The sequence below is a fragment of the Lissotriton vulgaris genome, chromosome 8 (genome assembly GCF_964263255.1).
Source record: "Lissotriton vulgaris chromosome 8, aLisVul1.2, whole genome shotgun sequence".
Classification (NCBI taxonomy): domain Eukaryota; kingdom Metazoa; phylum Chordata; class Amphibia; order Caudata; family Salamandridae; genus Lissotriton; species Lissotriton vulgaris.
Window position 1 is genome coordinate 1,237,180,123 of NC_141696.1, and position 23,555 is coordinate 1,237,203,677.

General features: G+C 42.5%; 1 protein-coding gene across 1 annotated transcript in view; it reads right to left on the bottom strand.

The window, feature by feature from the left end:
• Positions 1 to 23,555, bottom strand: part of LOC147698535 (cilia- and flagella-associated protein 337-like) — a 554,785-nt gene that overhangs the window by 445,997 nt on the left and 85,233 nt on the right. The window contains exon 4 of the mRNA XM_086935138.1: positions 3,440 to 3,523. Within this exon, the coding sequence (XP_086791264.1) occupies positions 3,440 to 3,523 (84 nt within the window). The remainder of the gene's footprint in view (positions 1 to 3,439; positions 3,524 to 23,555) is intronic.

Below are 23,555 nucleotides of genomic sequence, written 5' to 3' on the forward strand. Positions count from 1 at the left end.
TTAAACCTGCAGCACTCCCGCGTCCACGTCCGTCACGTAGGCCCTCAATAAAAACCAGCTGGAATAGAATTACTATATGGAATTCTGCTCTGCCCGATTATGAGTGGGTATTCTTTTCTACACCTGCTTTTTTCTGGGAATTAGAGAACTACTACATGGTAATTTTTCGTGGTAAATGTACAGGACGCGTGGGCTGCAAGCAGCCATCAATCCCCTTTTTTGACAATGGGAGTACATAATTCTACCCCTTCCAGAAAACACCTTAACCTTCTCTCCTCTACTCCACCAAAAATTCTTCCTCCAACTGCCCCCCAACTCGCTCAGAGGCCCACACGTGTTCACTGCCTGCAGTGCAGGTGATAAATGTATGTGTTAAACATGATAGGATTGGTGATCCTGTGTAATGTTATGCCCAGAAAATTGAGTACCACACAGTAATTCCTCATTCTATGGGGTTTAACTAGCTATTGCACAGTACTGGGGAGGATTTATTGCACTGTCATAGAAAATGTGCATGGACAGTTACTGTGCCTCCAGAATCAAGCAACTCCTAATGAGAGCCTTTAACAAGCATTGGCATAGCCAATAGGTTGCCTTTGGTCCTTATAAGTGTTTAGCTAGAGCTATTGACTTTGCCAATGTCTTTAGGCAGTGCTGTAGAGAAGTGTGTCTGCTGTGCAGCATGCTTAAAAGCTTTAATAAAAAAGTGTCAGAAGCTTTTTTGTTACCTTATATATGACCAGGAAGGCATTGTGTACAACTGAACGCCCATATTAAAAAAATATTTACAATAACACCTTTCCTTAGATTTCTTTTGTTCTTGCAAGGCTGGCAACTTATTTCTGCCTATTCCAATGGTTGTTTGTGAAAGCTTTTTTTTGAGGGGACATAAACAATCGGAGGGTAAAGGTTGGGAACTATTACCTGGGATGGGATCTGATAAAGATGGAATGTGCATCAAAAGTGTCTTGCTATCACAGGCTCTACACACAAAGGCAACACTAAAGTAATTATAGATTAAAAACAAAAACACTGGCACTTAAGGGTAGTAGCTTGTGTGTGAAAGTGCTCCGTGTGATAGAGCATAATGCAGTCATGTGAAGTTAACCAGTGGCTTAAGTTAGCTATGTGGCTTACCGACTAGAGTGGCCCACTCTGAAACTAGGAAACCAGGTTCAAGTCTGGCAGCAGACTCAAACATCCTGTGATTCTGGGCAAATCTCTTAATCTCCCCATGCCTTAAAAAAAAAGTGTTGGTCTGCAATGCAACTGGTGCTCAAGTAACACGCTCTCATACCTTCGGATGGAGTTCGTCCTTTATAAAACTCAAACAACAAAAAAATATATTCTTAAGTGAGCGGAAGCAAAAGGCAAGTGACACAACAATAAACCAATTGATAAGGGGAGCTGGCTGAAAGCCCCAATTTGTAAATATATTATGTATATTTTAATAAATCAAAAGGTCAACGCTATCGCCAGACCTAAAAAGGTCAGACATAGTCATACCTAGTGGCATTGACACCATCAGGCAGAGAGCTGATGCATTGCCAGCAAAGCATGTAGGAGATTGTCAGGTGCAGACCAAGGGGGAGTATTTAAAACGAGGGGAGATGCAGTGGTATGTTATAAAGTGAACACAGGGAATGAAAGAAATCATAAAGATTACATTTTTCTTAAAGTAGTTTTCATTCCTTGTGTACACGTAGAACATTGGGCATTATCAAAAGAAAGATTCAACACATCTTTTATGATTGGATCTCATGCTAACGTTTACAAGCAGCGTGTACCAAAGGTTAGGAAGCAGAAAAATGCCTTATGAAAACTGGTTGGGGTTGAAGGATGAAAATGCACATTTCAAACGTCTGCATGTGGTGACTTACTGTGTTGATATTATTACAATTAACCTCTTTTGACCTTGAAATCACATACCAGTAGGCAATGGAGACACCGCCCCATGAACTGCCTCCACAAAATGAGGGTGAGCTCACCTTTGTCTGAGCGAGCACGGTTTGCCTTCACTTGGGGCAGGGCCAGCGCAGTGCAGGGTGTGGTCTGTGGTCCTGGCTTGTGTCTGTGGTGATCAAGATGCCAGTAGGATTGTACTGCAGTGCTTCGACACCCTGGGGAGGATGTTTCCAAACAGTTTTGAGGTTTTCACAAAAAAAGATACAGCACCTGATGAGCTGCACTTAGCTTTAGTCAAGCAATTAAATGCTTTCAACATTCATATACAAATGTTACTGGAGGGAACAGGAACAGCTGTCGGGATTAAGACATGGGTCCCCTGGTAATAGATTGCGAGTACAACTCCAGGTGCAAGACCCCAACACGAGCCACGAAAGACTATTTAAAATCAGATAAAGAAGTCACGAAATGTTGCTTCTTAACAGTATGTGTTGTGAATACACAACGTATTAAACAATGTAAAGATAGTGGAAAACCCAAACAAGGACAGTCTGGCAGACAATACAGCCTAATCACAGCTCAGGGCATGTGCTGGTGCAACTGTAACCTGCACACGCCATTGGGGAGAGGCAGCCCTGAGACAAATGATAAAATGAAAGGAGCGAATAAGACCATCTAGTAAAACTGGTGTTGGGCAATACAAGTCAGTGGGCAGCGACCACGCAGCATGAAAGTCCACTGTAAGTTAGACTGCTCTCTTAAGCTTCATGAATGGAAATGAATAATGCATTGTTGCTTTTACAGTTTATATACTGTGGTTGGCCATACCATTTGTAAAGATCATGGTGCAAGAGAAATCCTGGGGCAGTGTTACTGAAATGTTGTCTGGAGGTGTTAAGAACAACAATCATGGCAAATACATTTGCAACAATTTTGCTGATTGCGTTCTAGGAAATGAGGCATATTGGCATCTATCAAAGAGGGCACCTAATGATTTCATTTCTGATGTGTTTGCTTTGTAAGAAACGGAAACAAGCATTGGCCGCGCGGCCGTAAAAGTAACGCCGCGCGGCCGCAAAATGAAAAAATAATGAAACAAATGCGGTGTTGCGAGTTGTGCGCACGCGCGCGCGAGGTGGGAAAAAGTGCTGTGCACGTCGCACGCACTTGTGCGCGTTCTAGCAAGCTGGTGGCCGCAAGGTAGAGCTTTTTGAAGCAGCTACTAAATGTCTCACAAGTGCAGCACATGCGCTGACTCTAGCAAGACCTAAAAAAGTATGAAAAATGTATTCTGGAACACCCACACATCATTCAACAAGAGTATCTATTTATATTTGTAGACTAAGGGGCCAGAGGAGAGATGTATAACCTCCAGCTGGTTTAGTCCCTATCAACTGTTCTTCTATCAGAACTTTAGCAAAGTTTTGAAGCAATATGCCAATTTTGAGGTTTAAAAATGCCAGATGTAAGGCATTTTCACACTTGTTAATGTTGTGAAGATGACCATAACACACTGGCTTATTTGCACACTTACAATACTGCGTAAGCCTGTTTGCTTCTTCACGATCCACTTGAATTTCTCCACATCCAGAAACGTATGCCCTTCTTGCTCAAGTGTCTAAAATGAAAAGAAAAACACATCAGTAATTTTTGCTCCAAGCTATGAATTATTGTGTCAACATTTCGAAATGCTCATGCAGCTCAGACACAAGCTGTGATGCTCGTAGAACAGTTGTGCTACAGAATATCGACCTAGAAGAATATCATGGACAGAATATTGAAAGGCACGTGCATATAGGCAAGTATCGAGCTATTAATCTTAACTTCACATTTTCCTACCTTGAAGATACATGTATCGACAATGTACTTCTATGTGGAGATAGGTATAGAAAATCTATACTTTTTTTGGTTTCATGATTTTGAGGTCGATACAATGAGTACTATTGAGATGGGTATCAATAAACATCTGTTATTCAGCATCAAGATACCCTTGGGGTGAACGAGCGCTTTACAAAGACAAATACACATGTTATGTTTTAATATTTTGTGCTTGATATTCTGTGCCATTGACAATCTGGGTGCGATATTTAGGGTGCGCACCCATAGAATGATACCCCTCATGCGTATTTCCTACTACAAATAGGAAGATATAACTAGCCTCATTACTAGTGTTGTAGTGAGTCTATTTTTATCTGTTGTTTTATATAGCGTGGGCTTCACCCTGTAGAGTTTCAAAGCACTGTACATAAGGAGAGTGTGAAAACATCACACTAGAGACAACAAAACAAAACAAATCTTTTTTACGATGCAGCCTTTGCTAGAGAAACATAGGATAGCCACACAGGGCAAGAAGCGGTGCTAAGGTAGGTTGGAACGCAGGGTTTGTGAATTACAGTGCAAATGGATAACAATTAGGTTGCTTTGTATAATAGTAAACATCATATAGAAAATAAACATTTAGCATTTTGAAGTATTTATTGTTCCAGTAGAAACTAGGATGAAGCCTGGATTGTCAAAGGCAGAGTAAATTACAGAAAATAAATGTGCAAGTACAAAATAAATTGTAGGGCAGAAATGGTCATACAAATAGGACTTGCGTGGAATAGAGAGGCTTCGAAAAGCAAGCACAACAACCAGAATATTTTAGGATAGAATAAAGTAACGTTTAACATTGGTCAGAAGAGGCTTCTAAGGTTGAAGGGTGAAGGCAAATGGACAGTTTATTCCACTCATTCCTCTGACTGCCCATCCATACATAGTACAACACCATACAGTCCCCTATCTTAAAAAAGGTACAACGCTGTTTCTGCATTTGTTGGCCACCATAACCTCTAATTCCAAATGTTAGAATACTAAGGACTAACACATGGTCACTGGGTAGCCAAATCACTCTTTCTTCAAACCGCATTTACTGCATATTTGAATTCACAATTTAAAAAGGGGTGGTGAAAGGTCGCCGGCAATCAGTCATGGCTGGCATGACTCGTGGGTGGGGATCGCAAGGGGGTTCACGCAGGGTTAAAAAACTGAATTAAGACGTTCCTTATCGGGTCCCACGCCGCCTCCGCTCCTGGCCGGGTCAACGCTGCAATGGCAGCGTTGTGATTGGTGCAGACAGCACCCAGCCGGGTGCCTGTAGGGAGGCCATTTTCTCTATGTAGGCCTACACAGAGAAAATGTAGAGTGCGCATGACTGGTTTAGTCGGCCCCTGTGGGCAAGCCACTCCTCCACGACCCGCCTGTCCCCAACCAGGCATACCCTCAACCAGGCACACCCTTCCTTCTGCTTTTTCGCAGCCCGAGAAGCAGAAACATAAAACAGCATTTAAAATGCCATTTTATGTTTCTGCTTCTCGCACTGCGAGAAAACAGTGGAGCGACGCTCCTCTGCCCAAATGGAGGAGCCGCACTGGCCGGCAATGAACATAAATGATTAGCCTGCTGGGTTCCAGAACACGAGGCCTCTCTTTAAAACTAACCAAACTGATGTTTTTCAATTAGTTTTCGGCAATCCAAAGGACTATAATCTTGTATTGCAGTTAAATTGCATCTCAAGATGTTTTCTGGATAATCAAGGCCATCTTTTAAACTTAGCTAGTTAGATAAACCTACTCTACAGCAGGGTACCAACTTGTCTTACTATTTCATGTCTGTTTTTCTCCAGAAAAGTAATCTATGTACTGGGTAACTGCAAACAGATACCTAACCGGTCTTTCAAATGGGATTTCCAGGTTCCTGCCTAGAATATTAAGGCCTGAATCACAAATATTTTCTATTAATAATTGTGTCTTACTCCAGTGTTAGATGTGAGTAACACCTGCATATCCAGTGTGATTCAAAAACAATTTCTGTGGGTCAATTCAAAACGTAACAAAGGTGTACTTATGGAGACCATGAGTAAGCTCATCTTACTCTTAGAAATTCATTAGTAGATCCTAGTTAAGCTTAGAGTAAAACACACTTACTTATACATAATGCTTTGCAAATTGTGAATGGATTTTCAGGTGTACCTCATAATTAAGTCTTGAGTAAGATAAGCCTGTTTATTGAAAAGGGTTTGTGAATAGGGCCCTTAGGAACTTTTCTAAACATGGATTTAGAAATGTTGCCCTACATTTTTACTCAGCACATAAGCCCCTACGCTATTCCTTCAGATACTTCCATTTAATGATTTCGGAATGTGAGAAAATACAACTGACGCTCGTGATGATTTACCATTTAATACCTTAATTTAAAGGTAAGAATTGGATTTATCAAAAATCATTTCCCGGTTCCCAAAGATATGCTTGCAGTTTTTTCCAAACCCCATCATAAAGGCTTGTATTAACTCACTCGTCAGAGGATGTGTCCCAGATTTATAAAAGGACTTGGGATTCTATTCCGTCACAGGGAACTCTGCCCCCCAAATAACAACTATGGAAATTTGTGGTCGAACTCTGTTGGAAATCGGGTTACTGGTTGACGGGTGTGAAACCCTACTCAAGTAGTAACCAGTATCTTTGTCAGGGCGAAACACAAGCATACCCCAAATTAGCCTGTGCTTAACTCTCTGTTAGTTTGGCGAACAGCAGTCAGGCTTAATTTAGAGGCAATGTGTAATGTATTTTTGAAGCACTTCAAACAGTAATAAAGGGCAAACACAACACAAGAAAAACCCTACACCAATTTGGAAAAATAGAGTAAAATGTAATATAATATTTCAGACCAAAATGACTAAAATGCAATCAGTAGAACCAGAGATATACAATTTTAAAGATTTCAGGTAAGTAAAGCACCTAAAACAAAAAGCACCACTTGCCTGGATGCACAAGACCAGGTGAAATTCACAAGCTGAGGCCGACCACGATGGAGCGCAGGCCAGATTTCAGGTTAGTCTTGCTGAAAGAGTTACCTTCTAAGTGTTCCATTCACAGTTGAGGGGGCTGCAAGGAGCAGGGAGAGTCTCATGGATAGTCGTCAATGGATTGTGAAGACTGGGTGTTGCAGCCCATCATTGATGTAGCGCGAAGACCCTGTCAGGCGTGGAAAGGGTTATTGTTGGAACTTCGCATTGGTGGTTACAGTGAGCTGTCGGTGCTGTAGCGTGAAGTGCTGATCTCACATTGCAAGTTGTCAATGGCAGACCCTGTGCACGAAGAATCGGGTCCACTGAAACTTTGCCTTGGCGGGCATCAAATGGACCCATTCGAGAAGAGCCCAAAACCTCAGGATTTCTCCTTTACAGACCATGATAGTGGAAAGGCTAGTTTCTCCAGAGTAATACATGGACCAAGTGTGTAGAATACCTCAGGCCAAAGAGCAGGACTTTTTCTGCCTCATGACCCTGGTATCCCTAGAGTGGGGTGGGGAGGTGGGCCAGAGGAGGGCCATTGCTAGTCCCCAGATGCCCACAGACTGCATTCTGGGGAATGAGTTGTCCCTGGTGTCAGGAGAGCTGAAAGGGGAGGCCGTCCACTCCCAAGAGGAGAATACAGGAGCCCAGATGGAGGAGAAAGGTGAGGGAGGACTCGTCTCTGCACCCTGTTTAGCCTCAGGGTACAGACCCTAGGCTGAGTGGCAAGTCTCAGGCTACCACCCCTGGACTGCAGGGAAGGAGAGTAGAAGAAGGATGCCTACCACCCGGGCCTCTTGCCATCCGCTCTGAAAAACCTCAGGGGATGGCATACCCTGGATGGTCCATGGCCTGGCTCTTGACACTAACAGCTGTCAGTGGCCTATGTTGGTTGTTCAGAGATCCCATTGTCCCAGTGAGATCTTGTCTTGTATTTATGTGATCCCATTAAAATATTATGATACCATTATGAGTTATTTTTAAATTCCCCTTGAGTGACCTTATTGCGTTTTCCAAATTCCCTCTTATTCTACTTGACTGTTGTGGCTGAAATCAGACTTGCAACTATGGAGTTTGAGCTTGCCAACCTGGATGCCTACACTGTGGCTGAGCTCAAGGAGTTCTGCAAGGAGAGCGGACTTCCAGCCAAGAGCAACACCAGAAAGATGGAGCTTCAAAAGGCGCTGAGGGTCTGGGTGGAACTCTACCAGTCACTGGTTATAGCACCAGAAGGGGATGATGATGTGGAAAGGCAAATAGAGGACCTGCATACCAATCCTGAGATGCAGCATTCAGCTGAGTGGGGTGACTTTTCTCCTGAAGTGGAGCTCCCTGCCAGAGCGCAGAGTAGTATATCTTCCCATGGTCTGACCCCAGAGGAGCTGGGGGACAGAAAAGCTGACAGGGAGTTTAGTATGCAGATCGTCAAACATAAGATGAAGGAAACAAAACTGGCCATAGAAGAGGAGAAAGTCTTGGATAAAAAGAGACTAGTCATGGAGTAGAGGATAATGACCCATGAGCTAAGTCTCAGAGAGCTAGACATCAGAGCTAAACAGGTGGAGTCCAGCAGCACAGGTGGCAGCATACTCGCAGTGCCCTCTGGAGACAAGAGGCTTCACATTCCAAAAGGATTTGGTGCCTAACAATGTAGTGAGAAATTAGATCAACAAGTGGTTTGAAGCCTATGAGGTTTGCTCTAGAGATGAATAAGGTGCTTGATAAGGATTGGGCTGCCCCTCTTTTGTGGCACACACCTAGTGAAGGAAGGAACGAAATAGTGGCCCTATGGAAGGTGGACAAGATGAAGTATCACCACATGAAGGACACCCTTGTCAGGAAGTATGGAATAACTCCAGAAAAGTGCAGGCAGAAATTTAGGGACAGATAGAAGCTGTCCCATCAGTCCTGGGTGGATAGTATAGATTCCTTTTGCAAGGCACTGGATGGTTGGGTGGAGAGCAGGGAAGTAAAAGGTTACCAGGAGCTGTACAATTTTATAGCCAGAGAGCACATGTTCAGTGTTTGTTTTGCATAGCCAGAGAGCACATGTTCAGTGTTTGTTTTGCAAAGCTGTGCCAACACCTGATTGATAGTGAGCTCACTGACCCTCAAGTTCCCCCATGATGGGGTTTTCACCATAGATTCAAACTTACTGTTTGATTGAGCACACATTTTTCCTATAGATGTGCTAACCACTTGTCTTTCTCCATGGTCTTAACCTAATTGACTTAGGCTTAAAAAAATATGATGCCTCTGTACACCTTTAAGGGGAGGAGCCTTCAATTAAACAAATTGGTTTTTGCTTCAAAATATTTTGGCCTGGTAAAAGGTCTTTGCTGTGTGCTTCAACTTATCAAACAGTGATGCTGTCCACGGTGGTCCCTGATGCCTACTCAGGGGGTCCACAATTGTTTAGAATATCAAATAATATTACCAGAATAATAAAGTAGATAAGGAAAATCCCAAAATGTTGATTGAAAATATCAAAATACTCTGCAGACGTGAATAAATTTGAAATTGCACACTAAAAATTAAGTTTAAGTAAAAAGAGAGCATGGATTTGGAGCAAAAAATACAAAGTGATATATTACAATAAACCACATTGTTTTCTCTTTTAGATATAAATCCAAAGTTTTAAAAGCTTAATATTTTCGATTAAAATTAAAATCGAAATTTCTGAACATTTTTGCTTATTAATTAAATACATAAAATCATGATGTATTGAATATATACTTGTTTCTGCATTGTTTTGTATTGGTATTATTTTAAAATCATAGAAATTACTTAAGCTGGAGCAAAAAGCTTCCACATGTGATTTAGTAAGCATCCACAGAAGTCACAAAGTTAAGAACTACTGATCTGTCGTATTTGTCCTTACCTACTAGTACTAGGCTGTTCACATTAGAGATGAGTGTTGCATACTCAGGACATTACATTTTTGGGTTTTGCTAGTGGATCTCCTTACTCAACACATTGTAAAAAAAACAATCATTTGCAATGCAATCAGTCTCGCCGTTGGGACCTTATAAGTATTTAGCGATGCAGCACATTATCACACATTACTGCAAAGTAGCCTCGCTCACATGTATTTGCAGCACGACATCCCTAGCTGACAGTAATCACCACAATATAGGGAAGACCCAACATCTTCTGGTGATTATTATATATACATTTTTGTGGATCTGTATTCGAGTTCGCTCACAATATTCAACACTGTGTGCATCAAACCGTCAGAGATGATTAAAAAGGCAGGGTCACCAGATCATTCCATGTCGGGGGCCTTTACCAAAGAGAACAATGCATTCTGGACGTGAGATGCACCTTCGTTGACTTTATGTGAACCAACTTATCTTTGGAAGAAGCAAGTGAAGGGCTTGAAACGGGTCTCTCTTTGGACATGGCGCTGTCTGGTATTTTGAAGAAGTACCTCAGACTCTGCACTTGGTCAGTCTTTGACCACAGTACTGGGAATCCTACCAAGGAGTACGTTATGCAAATTGCTCTAGGAGTATTTCTTTTCAACAGATACCCGGTGCCTTTAAAATAGATAGCATGGTCTGAATTCACGTGTTACCAAAAATGTCATAGTTACAGAAAGTATTCCACACTTGACAGCCAGTTACCTCAAGGAGTTAAACGCTCAGTGTTGACAACGGCGTATCATTGGCTCTAGTCTCTGCAAAACCCACGCAGCCTTACAGGGTTGGCAAACATTGAGTTAGTTCTGATTCAGTGACCCACAGCTGAAAGGCTCTGTAACACTTTACTGAACCCTTCTGTGATGAATACCAATGAATTCTGAAATAAACTGACAGAGTTATGCACCAGGACGGTGAAAGGCCAACTGCTGTTGTTCGATTAGCAGCTTGTGAACAGTGAGTGCTAATTATACATATTGTAAGGAAAAAGAAGTGTTGCGTGCTTATCTAGGTTCCTGATCGATACTGTGACCTTATGCCCCTATTCGGCTATAAATCCATTTATTCCCTATATTGGCATAACCGTTCAAGTGCGATTTTCTGAAAAGTCATCTCTGGCCTCACACGAACAGAGCCACATTCCAGCATGACTCCCTGCTACTTCCTTTGCGACCAATTAGTGCAATGACAGAGCAGCAGTCACTATCTGATATTCCTAGATAACACTCCGAGTTCTTCAACAAGATAAAAACTTAGCAAACCTGGAAATCCCCGCTTGCTATGTTTTGATTAGTAATGGAACTCTAATGAGCAACTGATAACTGTCACTTCCTAGTGACATCTTTAATTGACGTCTTATGTCCAGCAAACTTGCGTCAAACCCGGCACCTGTCAGGTATAAATATTACCAACGTTGCCTTAAGCAAGGAGAGAGATACGAGCTGTGAGTTCGTTGCCTGTTGCTGATGCCAGCTGCCTGCATGACCCTGTGTTGGTAAAAACTAGCACTCTGTCGCTGCAGCCTGCTATCCTGTGGTGGTGAAGCTGCTGATTACCATTATCGCCGCTACAGCGCGAACTATGGTGCAGTACGCTGGAGGAGCCGAGCAGCCGTCCTCTGCGAAGACATCCAGCCCAGCTGCCCGCGGACGCTGTCCCCCGCCTCCTTCCTCGACGCGCTGAAGAGAAGCCGCTGCATTTCTCGTGCAGAGAAATCCAGTCCCGGCGCTTCCGGTTTACCCTCGCGGGTGACTGGGATATCGAGAGAGACCCCTGAAGGAGATACCAATCCTCCATCATTCTATTCAGAGGTATGGTGTTGACTAAACCCTTAGACGAGAATTCTTGAAACAAACCTTGGCAAAACCAACTTAACTTAAGCTACTTACTTACTCCCCTTTTCACGTGTTAGGCTTAGGTCAGGCACACTGGGGTAGGCTTAGTTAGAAGCATCAGTTGAGTATGTTAGCCTAATGTATATATGACTGTATATATGTTTTATTACTTTTAAACCATTGTATGGCTAAGAAACCATATCAATGCTTTTACAGTTCTATTTCGCAATACTTATCTTACTGTACGTACTTTTTATAATAACAGTTATTGCAATTGTGGCAATACATTTCTCTTGTACGAGAAGAAAGACTGTTCAATAAATGTTAACCCTTTATTGATACACGCCCGTCTCTCTATTCTCTACATCTCGTGAAAGTAAACTGCACTAGACTGACTGAGTGAAATGCATGTCTATTGTTTCACACGACCCTAGAGATTGACTCTTGATCTGAGGAGCAAAGTTGTCATGTTGCACGGTTGTTGGAAAACTGAATCCCTTCTTGTCTGTGCCAAGGAAACTGATCACTTCCTATGCAGAGAAGAAAGTTTCCAGTGACCTCTGAGCTAGTTGGTAACACAACCCAATTAAGTTTAGCATAGTCAGTGGAGGCCTGGAATATCCGCAGTTCCACGTCGATACTACTGTTTATGTTATTCCAATGCGCAGGGCCTAGTGGGAAACTAGGAACTACACTACATGGCGCCCAAACGTTTGGTAAGGCGATAAACTAACGCAAGACTTGTAGAGTAACTCAGTCGTGCATATTTCACAGACCCCTTTCTCCTGTGAAAACTCCAATAGACGTCTGGAGTGGGTGAAAGGTTAAAATCCGCCCGACCTTAGTAGGAAGAGATTCCTATGTAAAGCTCTGGTTTATTCAATGTTGAAGGATACAGTGTTCCAAAATATTGTGCACCTAATCTTTGTGACCTACTCTGCAAACCTGCATTTTTTGAAATGTCAGTAGAAAACGGAACCTCTGGGGCCGCAGTAGATGCGACTCAGCAAGGTCCCGAACAAGCAGACCCGGATGCTATTATCATCCCGGTCCAGTTGAGAAAATCTATAACTTTAAAACTTATAGAAAACAGACTGACACCTCAAGGTGGTACAGTAATTTTCGTGATAGAGGCTCACGAGTATCGGCAGACAGAGGTATTCTATTCATGGATAAACTTTCCAGCGGCAAACGCTAGAACACAAGAGTTTCACTATTACAAAATAGAGGAACCTCCGGGAGAGTACGCTCCTTTCGAGGAGATTGAAATCCCACTTAAATTTCAAGAGCACCTGCTCTGGTTTAATGGCGCCCTAAAACACAATAATCACATAACCAGGCTCGGTCCACTAGGTAGACCAGGAGCAACGTGGCCGGTTCTAGCCAGCTACACACCACATCCTGACATTGCAAGAATGTCAAGAGAAGAGCTGTTAGCACAGCTGAACACATTAATAAAAATACATAGGCAATTAGTCCAATATGTAATGCGGACTGCAACAGTCCAGCCAGCTGTTAATTCACACCAGCTGACCCCTCATCAGGGGAACACGAATAAAATTACACCACAGAACATACAGTCATGTCTTGGTAAAACACCCGTAAAACGGGAACAAATTCCTTTCTGGTTAGCCCAGAAAATCACTCAAATAGAGGCAGTATTTCCTGATACTACCCCTATTGAGAAACACAGAATCTTGACCATCTGCCTTCCTATGGGAATCGCACCACACGTGGAGGACTGTGACACTTGGGGTACAGTCTTTGCTTCCATTTACACAAAAACACACGGTGTGCCGTCTATGGCGGTAATACCAGAAGTGCTAAAACAGATTCAAAATGAATTCGGTCCAGAGCCCGCTTTAAATCTAGGTATGAAACTACTAAAAGACTTCAAGCAGGTCACGGCTATATTATTAGCCAACGTAAAAGGAGAAGCAGCATCTGTGGCGATTCGCCAGAAGTTGAGGGAAACAGATATAAAAGATCCTGTTGAGCTTGCAAAAATCATAGAAAAATGCTATGAAGAATTAGGTAGAGACAGCTTGGGTGGGAAACCAGTAAAACCCCAACTGCTCGAAAGTCCTGAAAAATTATTTATTAAAAATAATTTAAACACTCCTAAAAAGAGCTGGGATGGAAATAAACAATCCACTCCCAAGGAAAAAGTTTTCCAGACCAGAGGAAGGTCTCCTCGACGGAGGGAAAGAACTCCGACTCGAGAACGCCAGTCTCCCCAGAGGGAGCCCTCTGAGAAAAGATATAACCTTAGAAATAGGGATAATATAAAAAAAACCTGATAGATATCAAAGTATTGATACACGTCCCTCTCGATCTCTTCCACAGAATTCGGAAAGAAGAGGACGGTCAGACCCAGGAGAGCACACCAAGTCCAAAGACAAGGAACCTGCTCAGAGTAAAAAATCTCAATTTCCTAAAAAGAAGGTAGCCAGTATTAGAGTAATCAACCATGCCGAGAATACTGAGGACACAGTTGAAAAACGGGGAGGGGGCATTGACAATGTTGGACAGTGCAGCAGAGATCAGTATAGCGCGCAAGAACTTGATGAGTCATCTGGAGACAGTGGACACGAATGAATACATTCAGGTTGAAACTGCCGACGCCAGACTTAGCGAGCCCCATAAAATATACGAAATAACATTGCGTATAGAGGGTGATAAGACTAGGAAAATTAAGGGTCTGTTTTGGGATAAGCTCTCAAAAGGCTATGATATTCTGTTAGCTGAAAAAGATTGGCCCCCGGAGTTTGTCAGGGAGTGCCCTCGTGGCGAAGAAGTGATTATGCCTGCCTTCTCGTATCACATACCGATTCACAAAAAATACACATATGCAAGGAAATGGGCAGTAGCCCAGGCACCTGCATTGTATAAAAATCATGTAGGATGGGATGAGGATTCAACGCCTCACAAAATCCAGCTAAAAAGTGAACCAACTGCCCAACGGCAGTATCCCATAAAGCAAGAAGCTAAAAAACAGGTCAGGGAGATCTTAGATCAACTTGAATACCAGGGGGTGATTGAAACATGCACCTCTCAAATGAACAATCCTTTGTTTCCTGTCTCCAAGCCAGACAATTCATATCGTCTAGTTTTGGACTACAGACATCTTAATACATGTTGCAAAACTTTTGCAGTACAAAACTCGCATAGTGCAGCCCTAATGAATAATATAGTTAGGAAAAAATATAAAACGACATTAGACATATCTAATGGTTTCTTTTGTCAAAACATTGCACCAGAAAGCAGATATTTGACCGCTTTCTCCGCATTTGGGTCGCAGAAAAAATTCTGTCGACTCCCACAGGGGTTCAAGAACAGCCCAGGACTATTCTCAGCTAGGGTAACAGAGTTACTACAAATCTATGATGATGAAGCATTATCTTACGTAGATGATATTTATCTCACAGACGACGACTTGGATACTCACTTGAAAAGAGTGAACACCATTATACTTGGGTTCGCAGCAGAGGGTTACAAATTCAACTTTAAAAAGTCCCGAATTGCCCATCTGACAGTACTGTTTTTAGGGTACGAATTATCAAGTGAAGGGAAAAGCCTAGCGGACAACTTCTTAGAGAAGTGCGCTGTACTCCAAGCTCCAAAAACGCTGAAGAATTTACAATCAATACTAGGTTTTCTGAATTTCGGAAGAACTTACATCCTAAATTACGCAGAGAGGGTTAAACCTCTCTACGAACTAATAAAACCTGATTTTAAACAAATCAATTGGACTCAAAAACACACAGAAATTTTGAGATCACTGCAAACAGACATGTTAGCAAAAACAAAATTAGACACACGTGACAACACGATCGATCTTGTAATCCGAGTCATCCCAGGAAGATGCGGATTCACATACCTAACCTCTAATGAGGGAGAAAAGGTACCAATTTCAATTAAATCTCACTTGTACACACAAGCAGAAAAAACATTCAGTCACACAGAAAGAACTGTGAACGCAGTGCAAATCGCATTAGCAAATGAAAGAGAACTAGCACACGGCAAAAGGATTAACATCCTCACAGCGGAATCCGCCTTCGAAGCGCTATTCAGCCCAGTAAACCTGCCTACAGTGTCACTGGATCCAAAATGGATACAGTGCATAGATTCTCTAGGAGCGGAAGACGTGAAATACTATTTCGCCCCGCAATACGAAGAACTGAATGATTTAGAGTATGAAGAAGAATATCCTCTGCCAATCGAAATTCTGCCTCTCCCACTATATGCCTGTATAATCTATACAGATAGCTCTGTACAGCATTTCAACGTAGAGAGAAAATCCTACGATGCAGCATGTGCGATCATTAAATGTCGTTGGCTGTGCGGTAAAATCAAACCGAAAATAACAAAAACTGAATCAGTAAAGTACTGTTCGGCTCAAAGAACTGAAATCAGATGTTTAAAGATGGCGCTCGAAAATGCAGAACGCGAATTCCCCACACTTATAGTGTGCGATTCTCATTTTTGCGTCAATTCTTACAACAATAAAGTGCAGAGTTGGATCGAAAACGACTACAAAGATGACACTGGTGCCACAATAAAGCATAAAAAGCTCTGGAACGAGGTAGCTCTTTTATACAAAGAACTACAAAAGACTCACGTGATTCACGCACAGAGTCTTCAACGTGATGGCGTTCACGTTGCAGGGAATTCATTGGCTAAAACAGCCACCGCGGAAGCAACTAACCCGGCTTCCGTAGCCACAAAAAAGCGTACAGATAAATACATAGACGGGGAAACAATGCTGGCAGTAAAAACGACCGTAAAAGGCGACTGTGCAGCACTACCCGTAAACTATCCACTCAATTATGCATACATAATCGATGCAAACTCCGTTCCTTTTGCTCGAATCCCTGGAGTGGGGGATAGAGTAATTCCAAACACGAACAGGAGAATATTTTTAATAGCAGATGCACATATGGGTTTGGGTCTGAGACACCAAACAATTAAGGTTTCTCTGACTGAATTACAATCAGTATATTGGTGGCCGGGAATGAGTGTAGAACACCAAATATATGCAAACAACTGTGAAAACTGCAATAGAGATCGCAGTAGCGAACCTTGCTACCGGCTACCAGTCAGAAAGAGCGTAACGCTGCCTGCACCCCAACCTGCGTCCTATTAATTAGTTAAGACGAAAAGCACTTTTTAAAAATGAGTCCTCCAGCACTCGGCTGACGCCTAGAACTGTTATAAAAGATTTGCGAGTCTTTATCGGCACATACGCAATTACCACGTTCCATTCTGACCAGGGTCCTGCTTTCAGCTCTCGAGCCTATAAGGAGGCCATGGCCAGCATGGGAATTGGGTTGCGGTATTCTTGTCCGTCGCATCCCGAAGGGAATAGTGTGGTAGAAAGAAAAAACCGTGACATAAAGCAATCTATAACAGCGAAGGTATTAGGTTCAGGCGCTGGGTGGGTCAAACATTTAATAAGTGTCCAGACTAGTCTTAACAACATGCCAAGAAATTCTCTAAAAGGTTTCAGCCCATACGAACTATTGTTCGGAATTAGAATGAACGTTCAGGACCTCGATAGTCAGATGTCAGTGGTACAAGAAGAAACAAAGCCCTTTGATGTAAAAGATCGTTTGGCTGTTTTACAGGAACTGAATGAAACAAGAAAATCATTAAGCAACATAAAGTTAAAGCAACAGCCAAGTACCACTGACGAGGCACCACCCGCAACAGCCCCAGCAAGGCCTGTCTGGATTCCAAAGATTGGGGATCTAGTCAGAGAAAAGATCGCGGTTAAGAAGGAATTTGGGCCTTCTTACAGAAAAGCAGTACCTGTCTTAGCAGTCACCGGAACAAGATCAGTTGTGCTACCGCCCCTTGCTGGTAAAAAGGAGAACAGAGTCGTGTCTATCGATCTGGTAAAACCACAAGCATGTGGCCTATAATCAACAGTAGGCCCAGTGGACTCCCAAGAAACAACAGAATACCCAACCTTGCAACAATCCAAGAGGTTCAAACTGAAAGACTAATCACATTCGATCAGCCTGCAGTGCACAATGAAAGACTATGCAATAATGCCATGGAACTCGTGCCTCTTGAAACACAGATTGAAACAGTTCGTCAAGAAACAGCACCAGTCTACAATGATGTGGCATTAGAAAGTGCTACCGAGAGACAGATTGAAAGAACAATCCCATCAATTGACAGAACTGCCTCTGGTTATTTCATCAACTTCGACAACTTCTCTAAAGATTTAAACGACTCCGAAGTGATGCCAGAAACAAAAAAGTCTTTTAAAGAAAAAGCAACAGAACTCTTTCATCAACTAAAGGAAATCTACCTTGTTTCCCCTTGGCTAGAGTTCTGGTTCGGTCTAGGTGTATTTTTCCTCCTGCTTTGGCTCATCATGGTACTGTGTTTGGGAAAATTCATTGAGGGAAAATATATTACAATGGACACAGCAAGTAAGAACATCAACCTAGTCCTGAAACCACACAGATCATCCCACGTGAAGAAAAGAGAACTGTCAACAGTAAATGTCACAGCAATTCCAATACCTGGTGGGGTAGTATGGGAGAAAACAGAATATGAGATCTATGGTCCGGTCGAAATCCTGAAGTATCCTCATCAACTAAAGGTTTCCTTAAGTGACTTTGTGACACCAAGTACATTCTCTGATGATTGGGACTTTAACAGTATTAATGACATGATGTCTGATTTAGTAATGTCAGCTAGATTCACAGATCATGATTATTTACAAGGTTCATCTAGTTATGAGCAATTATTCTGTTACACCCACTATGGGGATCATTACTTGCAAAAATCTGCACAGCCTAGAAATGTTTTTATGTATAACCAATGGGAACATTGTTCTACACCACCTAAAAGCAGTTCTAAAGCATTCTTTGAGAGATTCAAATACTTCTCAGGGTTTAACACCAGTGATGCAGAAACGTTTTATTATAAACTGTTAGATAAAACAGGAATGAAAACCATGCTGACAAATTCTAAATTGATATATTCAGAAGCATTTTATGACAAAATGATGACATTTGGTTTTGATTATTGGAAAAATAATATTGAAACGAAAACAATTTGGGGTACAAAAGATTGGCAGGTGCAAGGCATAGAAGCACTATTTAGAACCTGCATGATACCAGAACAAATGTTATTTTTAAATGACACAATACACCAAACATCTTGTCTTGGCCTAGCTAAGATCAAAGAACTTAAAACACCGTCTATACCGAAGCCAATACCTGAAAATGAAACCGCAGATATTGAGTTAGGCGTGTCACAAATTTTACATTTCAACAGAACACATCCTGATTGGAAAAAGTGGTTAATCTGGCCTACAGACACAAATAGCTGTCAAGATAGATTCCTGAATAAAACACAGGGTTTAAAAATGACCAGATTAGACCCTAGATACTCCCAGAGACAACATCCAGGGATTATAACAACATACAGTGTAGGGAAACTCTGCCTAGAATGGCTAGCTACATCCACACTGGCTGAAATTAAGCAACACTTGTCTTTACTAAAAGATGGTGCTGATTTGCGCGATTTCATTCTTGGACCACGCAAACAGCGTCAAAAGCGTTTCATAGCGACCAGTATCTATGCTGCTTACAACGAGGCTTGGAAAGTAAAGCAAATTGAAACTGCTGAAAAGATACGAGAAATTGATCGTATTAATTTGGAGAAATCACTTTCTGTGGTAGACAATGGGTTAACGACTCTGTCTTCCAGAATATATTCGTTGGACAATATTGTATCCTCTGCCTTTGATGTGATAGACAGAGATTTGCTAATGTTACTACATGGCCAGTCTCAACTACGCTCTATTATAGAACTAGGCTGGACGCTGCAAAACCTTCGTTCAGGCTATGTGCCTTGGCGTTTAATCAACACAACGTCATTATTTTCCAGTTTTAACCTTACTGATAAACAGATCAGTTTGGCACAGAAAGGAGCAGACTATACAATCCTGAGCATCGAAACACTCGAGAGATTACCATTGACAATGTCAGAGAGTCCTGTCATTGAATGGATAATACACGGAATTATCACAATTCCGATAACAACTTTCCGCTTTAAAAAGTGCCTTGAGTACATACCTGCGGGCCAATATGAACAATTGGGTAAAGGATTTGTAAAATCTATATGGAAGTTACCATACACTCATTCTTGCTAAAGTGACAGCGACAAAAATGTATTTCTTAGTGGTGAGAACTGTAACCATTCACTAGGCAGTATACTTTTGTGTCAGGGTATTAATTTACACGGAGCATGTGATGGAAATTATAAACACCCTTTCATGCCACCAGCTAGTCACACCTGCAACTCAGATAGAGCCCTTCTTTATGCAACTCGCGAACGGGAGTTACATTCTTAGAACGGATCACAGGTGTTGTGGCCTCGCGCCAGGGACAAGTTATCTAGTACAAGTTACGTCCATGGTCAAATGCTGTATGCAAGCATTGTTCCCGAGCGGGCCTCCAGACATAGTGACTCCCCTCTGGCCTCGTCTGAATCTCTATTCTATACGAATTGATACATTAAGCAAAATGAAATCTGTGCTTTTACAGACAACAGTGCCTATAACGTCATCTAAAGAGACGTATGATCTTCTAGTCGCAAGGACGGCTACTGAAGTCATGACCTTTTATCAACAAATTGCCCCGTGCATTTCGTAGAAATGTGCAGCCAACTCCTTAACATGTCTAGTGCAACAAGCATCCCAGGCATATTTAAGACAGTCTTTACGGGACTGCTAACACCCTTCCAGGCAATTTTGGGAATCTTTCCTAATTTTGTGCACTCCATTTTTGGCGGCATACCACTATTTTTGGGACTCGTTGCAGGGATTCTATTTTTGACCATCCTGCTACGTTATGGCAAGCCTCGGCTCAGACATAGCTCCCATGGGAATGGAAGAGACAATCCTAGCAATGCGCTACAGGGACAGGATAACTGACGTCCTCGGATTGGCCAGGCTGAGAGATCTAAACATGACCTGGTTCCTTTCATTCAGACCGATATGGCAAAATTGCATTTTACCTGTGCTACGGTGTATGCTTTGCGGCGATGAATGCGTGTTGGACATCTGTCTTTCACTTCCATCAGCAGTACCAATGGACGTCGATACTTTGCTCAGTCCAATAACGGCTCACGCATTGTGTTGTCCCCAGCGGCTACCAATCCTGATGACGGCATTTGTGGAGACTCCTGTACTACAGCCAAGTGGTAACAGTGGAGCGAGTGACAAAAGCAACATCATCCAGGTACAACGTTCTGTGAGCATTGCTGGTCCTGCCTTCGATGACAGCAATCATTCTCACACCTGCCAAGTTACAGCGCTATCTAATTTGGTTGAACTATCACCTGATTTTGTAGACCAATTCTTTGCGAGCCTGTCTGATACGATGTTCTCACCCATAGAGAAACAATAACTTTTGAGAAGCTTTCCGACACACAGTGTTCCCATGAACTCTGAATTCGGCCTTCAGTTTTGATCAACATAAACTGCCAGGAGCTTTGGAAATCCATTTTCTTTGAATTGGACAATTTTTCCAATATTGACCCTTTTTGGCACAAACAATTCTTTGCTTAACGTAAAAACTATTCTTAGAGAACAGAAGCTTCACACTTCTATTTCTAATCTCATCTAGAGACATAACAACATAACACCAGCCTCTAGCACACATGTTATTACAATGCATTTTTATGTGATGATTTATCTCGCATTTTTTCTGTCAGAGATACTTCATGTGTAATTCTTTTTGCATAATCGTTCATTGATTTTATATGCAATACCTTTTGAATGATTACTATGCTTTAAAAAACGTACAGTACCTAAATTCCATGTATTACAAGTACGCCTATTTCAAATGCATTTATGTATTTTGGGGTGGGCAATGTTACACATGCATCTAATTGCTTAGTTTTAGTAATTTTGATGGACATTACCCGTGGAGTGGGTGTTGCGTGCTTATCTAGGTTCCTGATCGATACTGTGACCTTATGCCCCTATTCGGCTATAAATCCATTTATTCCCTATATTGGCATAACCGTTCAAGTGCGATTTTCTGAAAAGTCATCTCTGGCCTCACACGAACAGAGCCACATTCCAGCATGACTCCCTGCTACTTCCTTTGCGATTAGTGCAATGACAGAGCAGCAGTCACTATCTGATATTCCTAGATAACACTCCGAGTTCTTCAACAAGATAAAAACTTAGCAAACCTGGAAATCCCCGCTTGCTATGTTTTGATTAGTAATGGAACTCTAATGAGCAACTGATAATTGTCACTTCCTAGTGACATCTTTAATTGACGTCTTATGTCCAGCAAACTTGTGTCAAACCCGGCACCTGTCAGGTATAAATATTACCAACGTTGCCTTAAGCAAGGAGAGAGATACGAGCTGTGAGTTCGTTGCCTGTTGCTGATGCCAGCTGCCTGCATGACCCTGTGTTGGTAAAAACTAGCACTCTGTCGCTGCAGCCTGCTATCCTGTGGTGGTGAAGCTGCTGATTACCATTATCGCCGCTACAGCGCGAACTATGGTGCAGTACGCTTGAGGAGCCGAGCAGCCGTCCTCTGCGAAGACATCCAGCCCAGCTGCCCGCGGACGCTGTCCCCCGCCTCCTTCCTCGACGCGCTGAAGAGAAGCCGCTGCATTTCTCGTGCAGAGAAATCCAGTCCCGGCGCTTCCGGTTTACCCTCGCGGGTGACTGGGATATCGAGAGAGACCCCTGAAGGAGATACCAATCCTCCATCATTCTATTCAGAGGTATGGTGTTGACTAAACCCTTAGACGAGAATTCTTGAAACAAACCTTGGCAAAACCAACTTAACTTAAGCTACTTACTTACTCCCCTTTTCACGTGTTAGGCTTAGGTCAGGCACACTGGGGTAGGCTTAGTTAGAAGCATCAGTTGAGTATGTTAGCCTAATGTATATATGACTGTATATATGTTTTATTACTTTTAAACCATTGTATGGCTAAGAAACCATATCAATGCTTTTACAGTTCTATTTCGCAATACTTATCTTACTGTACGTACTTTTTATAATAACAGTTATTGCAATTGTGGCAATACATTTCTCTTGTACGAGAAGAAAGACTGTTCAATAAATGTTAACCCTTTATTGATACACGCCCGTCTCTCTATTCTCTACATCTCGTGAAAGTAAACTGCACTAGACTGACTGAGTGAAATGCATGTCTATTGTTTCACACGACCCTAGAGATTGACTCTTGATCTGAGGAGCAAAGTTGTCATGTTGCACGGTTGTTGGAAAACTGAATCCCTTCTTGTCTGTGCCAAGGAAACTGATCACTTCCTATGCAGAGAAGAAAGTTTCCAGTGACCTCTGAGCTAGTTGGTAACACAACCCAATTAAGTTTAGCATAGTCAGTGGAGGCCTGGAATATCCGCAGTTCCACGTCGATACTACTGTTTATGTTATTCCAATGCGCAGGGCCTAGTGGGAAACTAGGAACTACACTACAGAAGACTATAACCAGAACTCTACATTACATTAATGGAGAGCGTTGAGGGCCAAGCCAAGGAGCCCCCACAGGCCAGTGCTCCTCGCAGCTAGCTTTGCCGAGCTGCCTCATGCGCAGCTATTGGAGGAACTTTGATATGCAGCGGTCCTCTGAGCCAAAGTTTACATTTCACTTGCAGCCTTTCACTTGGTTACACATGAAAGGCCTGCTCTACAGGGAGAAGGGGAAAACAAGAAGGGGCACTTCACCTGTACTGGTCCGTGCCTGCGCCCTCTTATACCCCTTAAAAAGTATCAATGAACATTTGGATTCCCAGTAGTCAAAAAAAGGGCATGGATTTTGTGAATATGGAACCCCTCCTGTTCACACTGTCTTGGTTGCTCCCTGGTACACTAGCAGAAGTTTGGGAGAGCAAGGCGTCACCTGGGGTGGTGACTGGCGTAATTCGATGGACATGCTCCAACAAACACTATACATAGATAACTGGGGCACCTCCCCCCATCTCCTCGCTACCTGGGCCACTCATAGCCGAGCGTTGACGCTGAGCAGTCCGGTCCCGGGTAG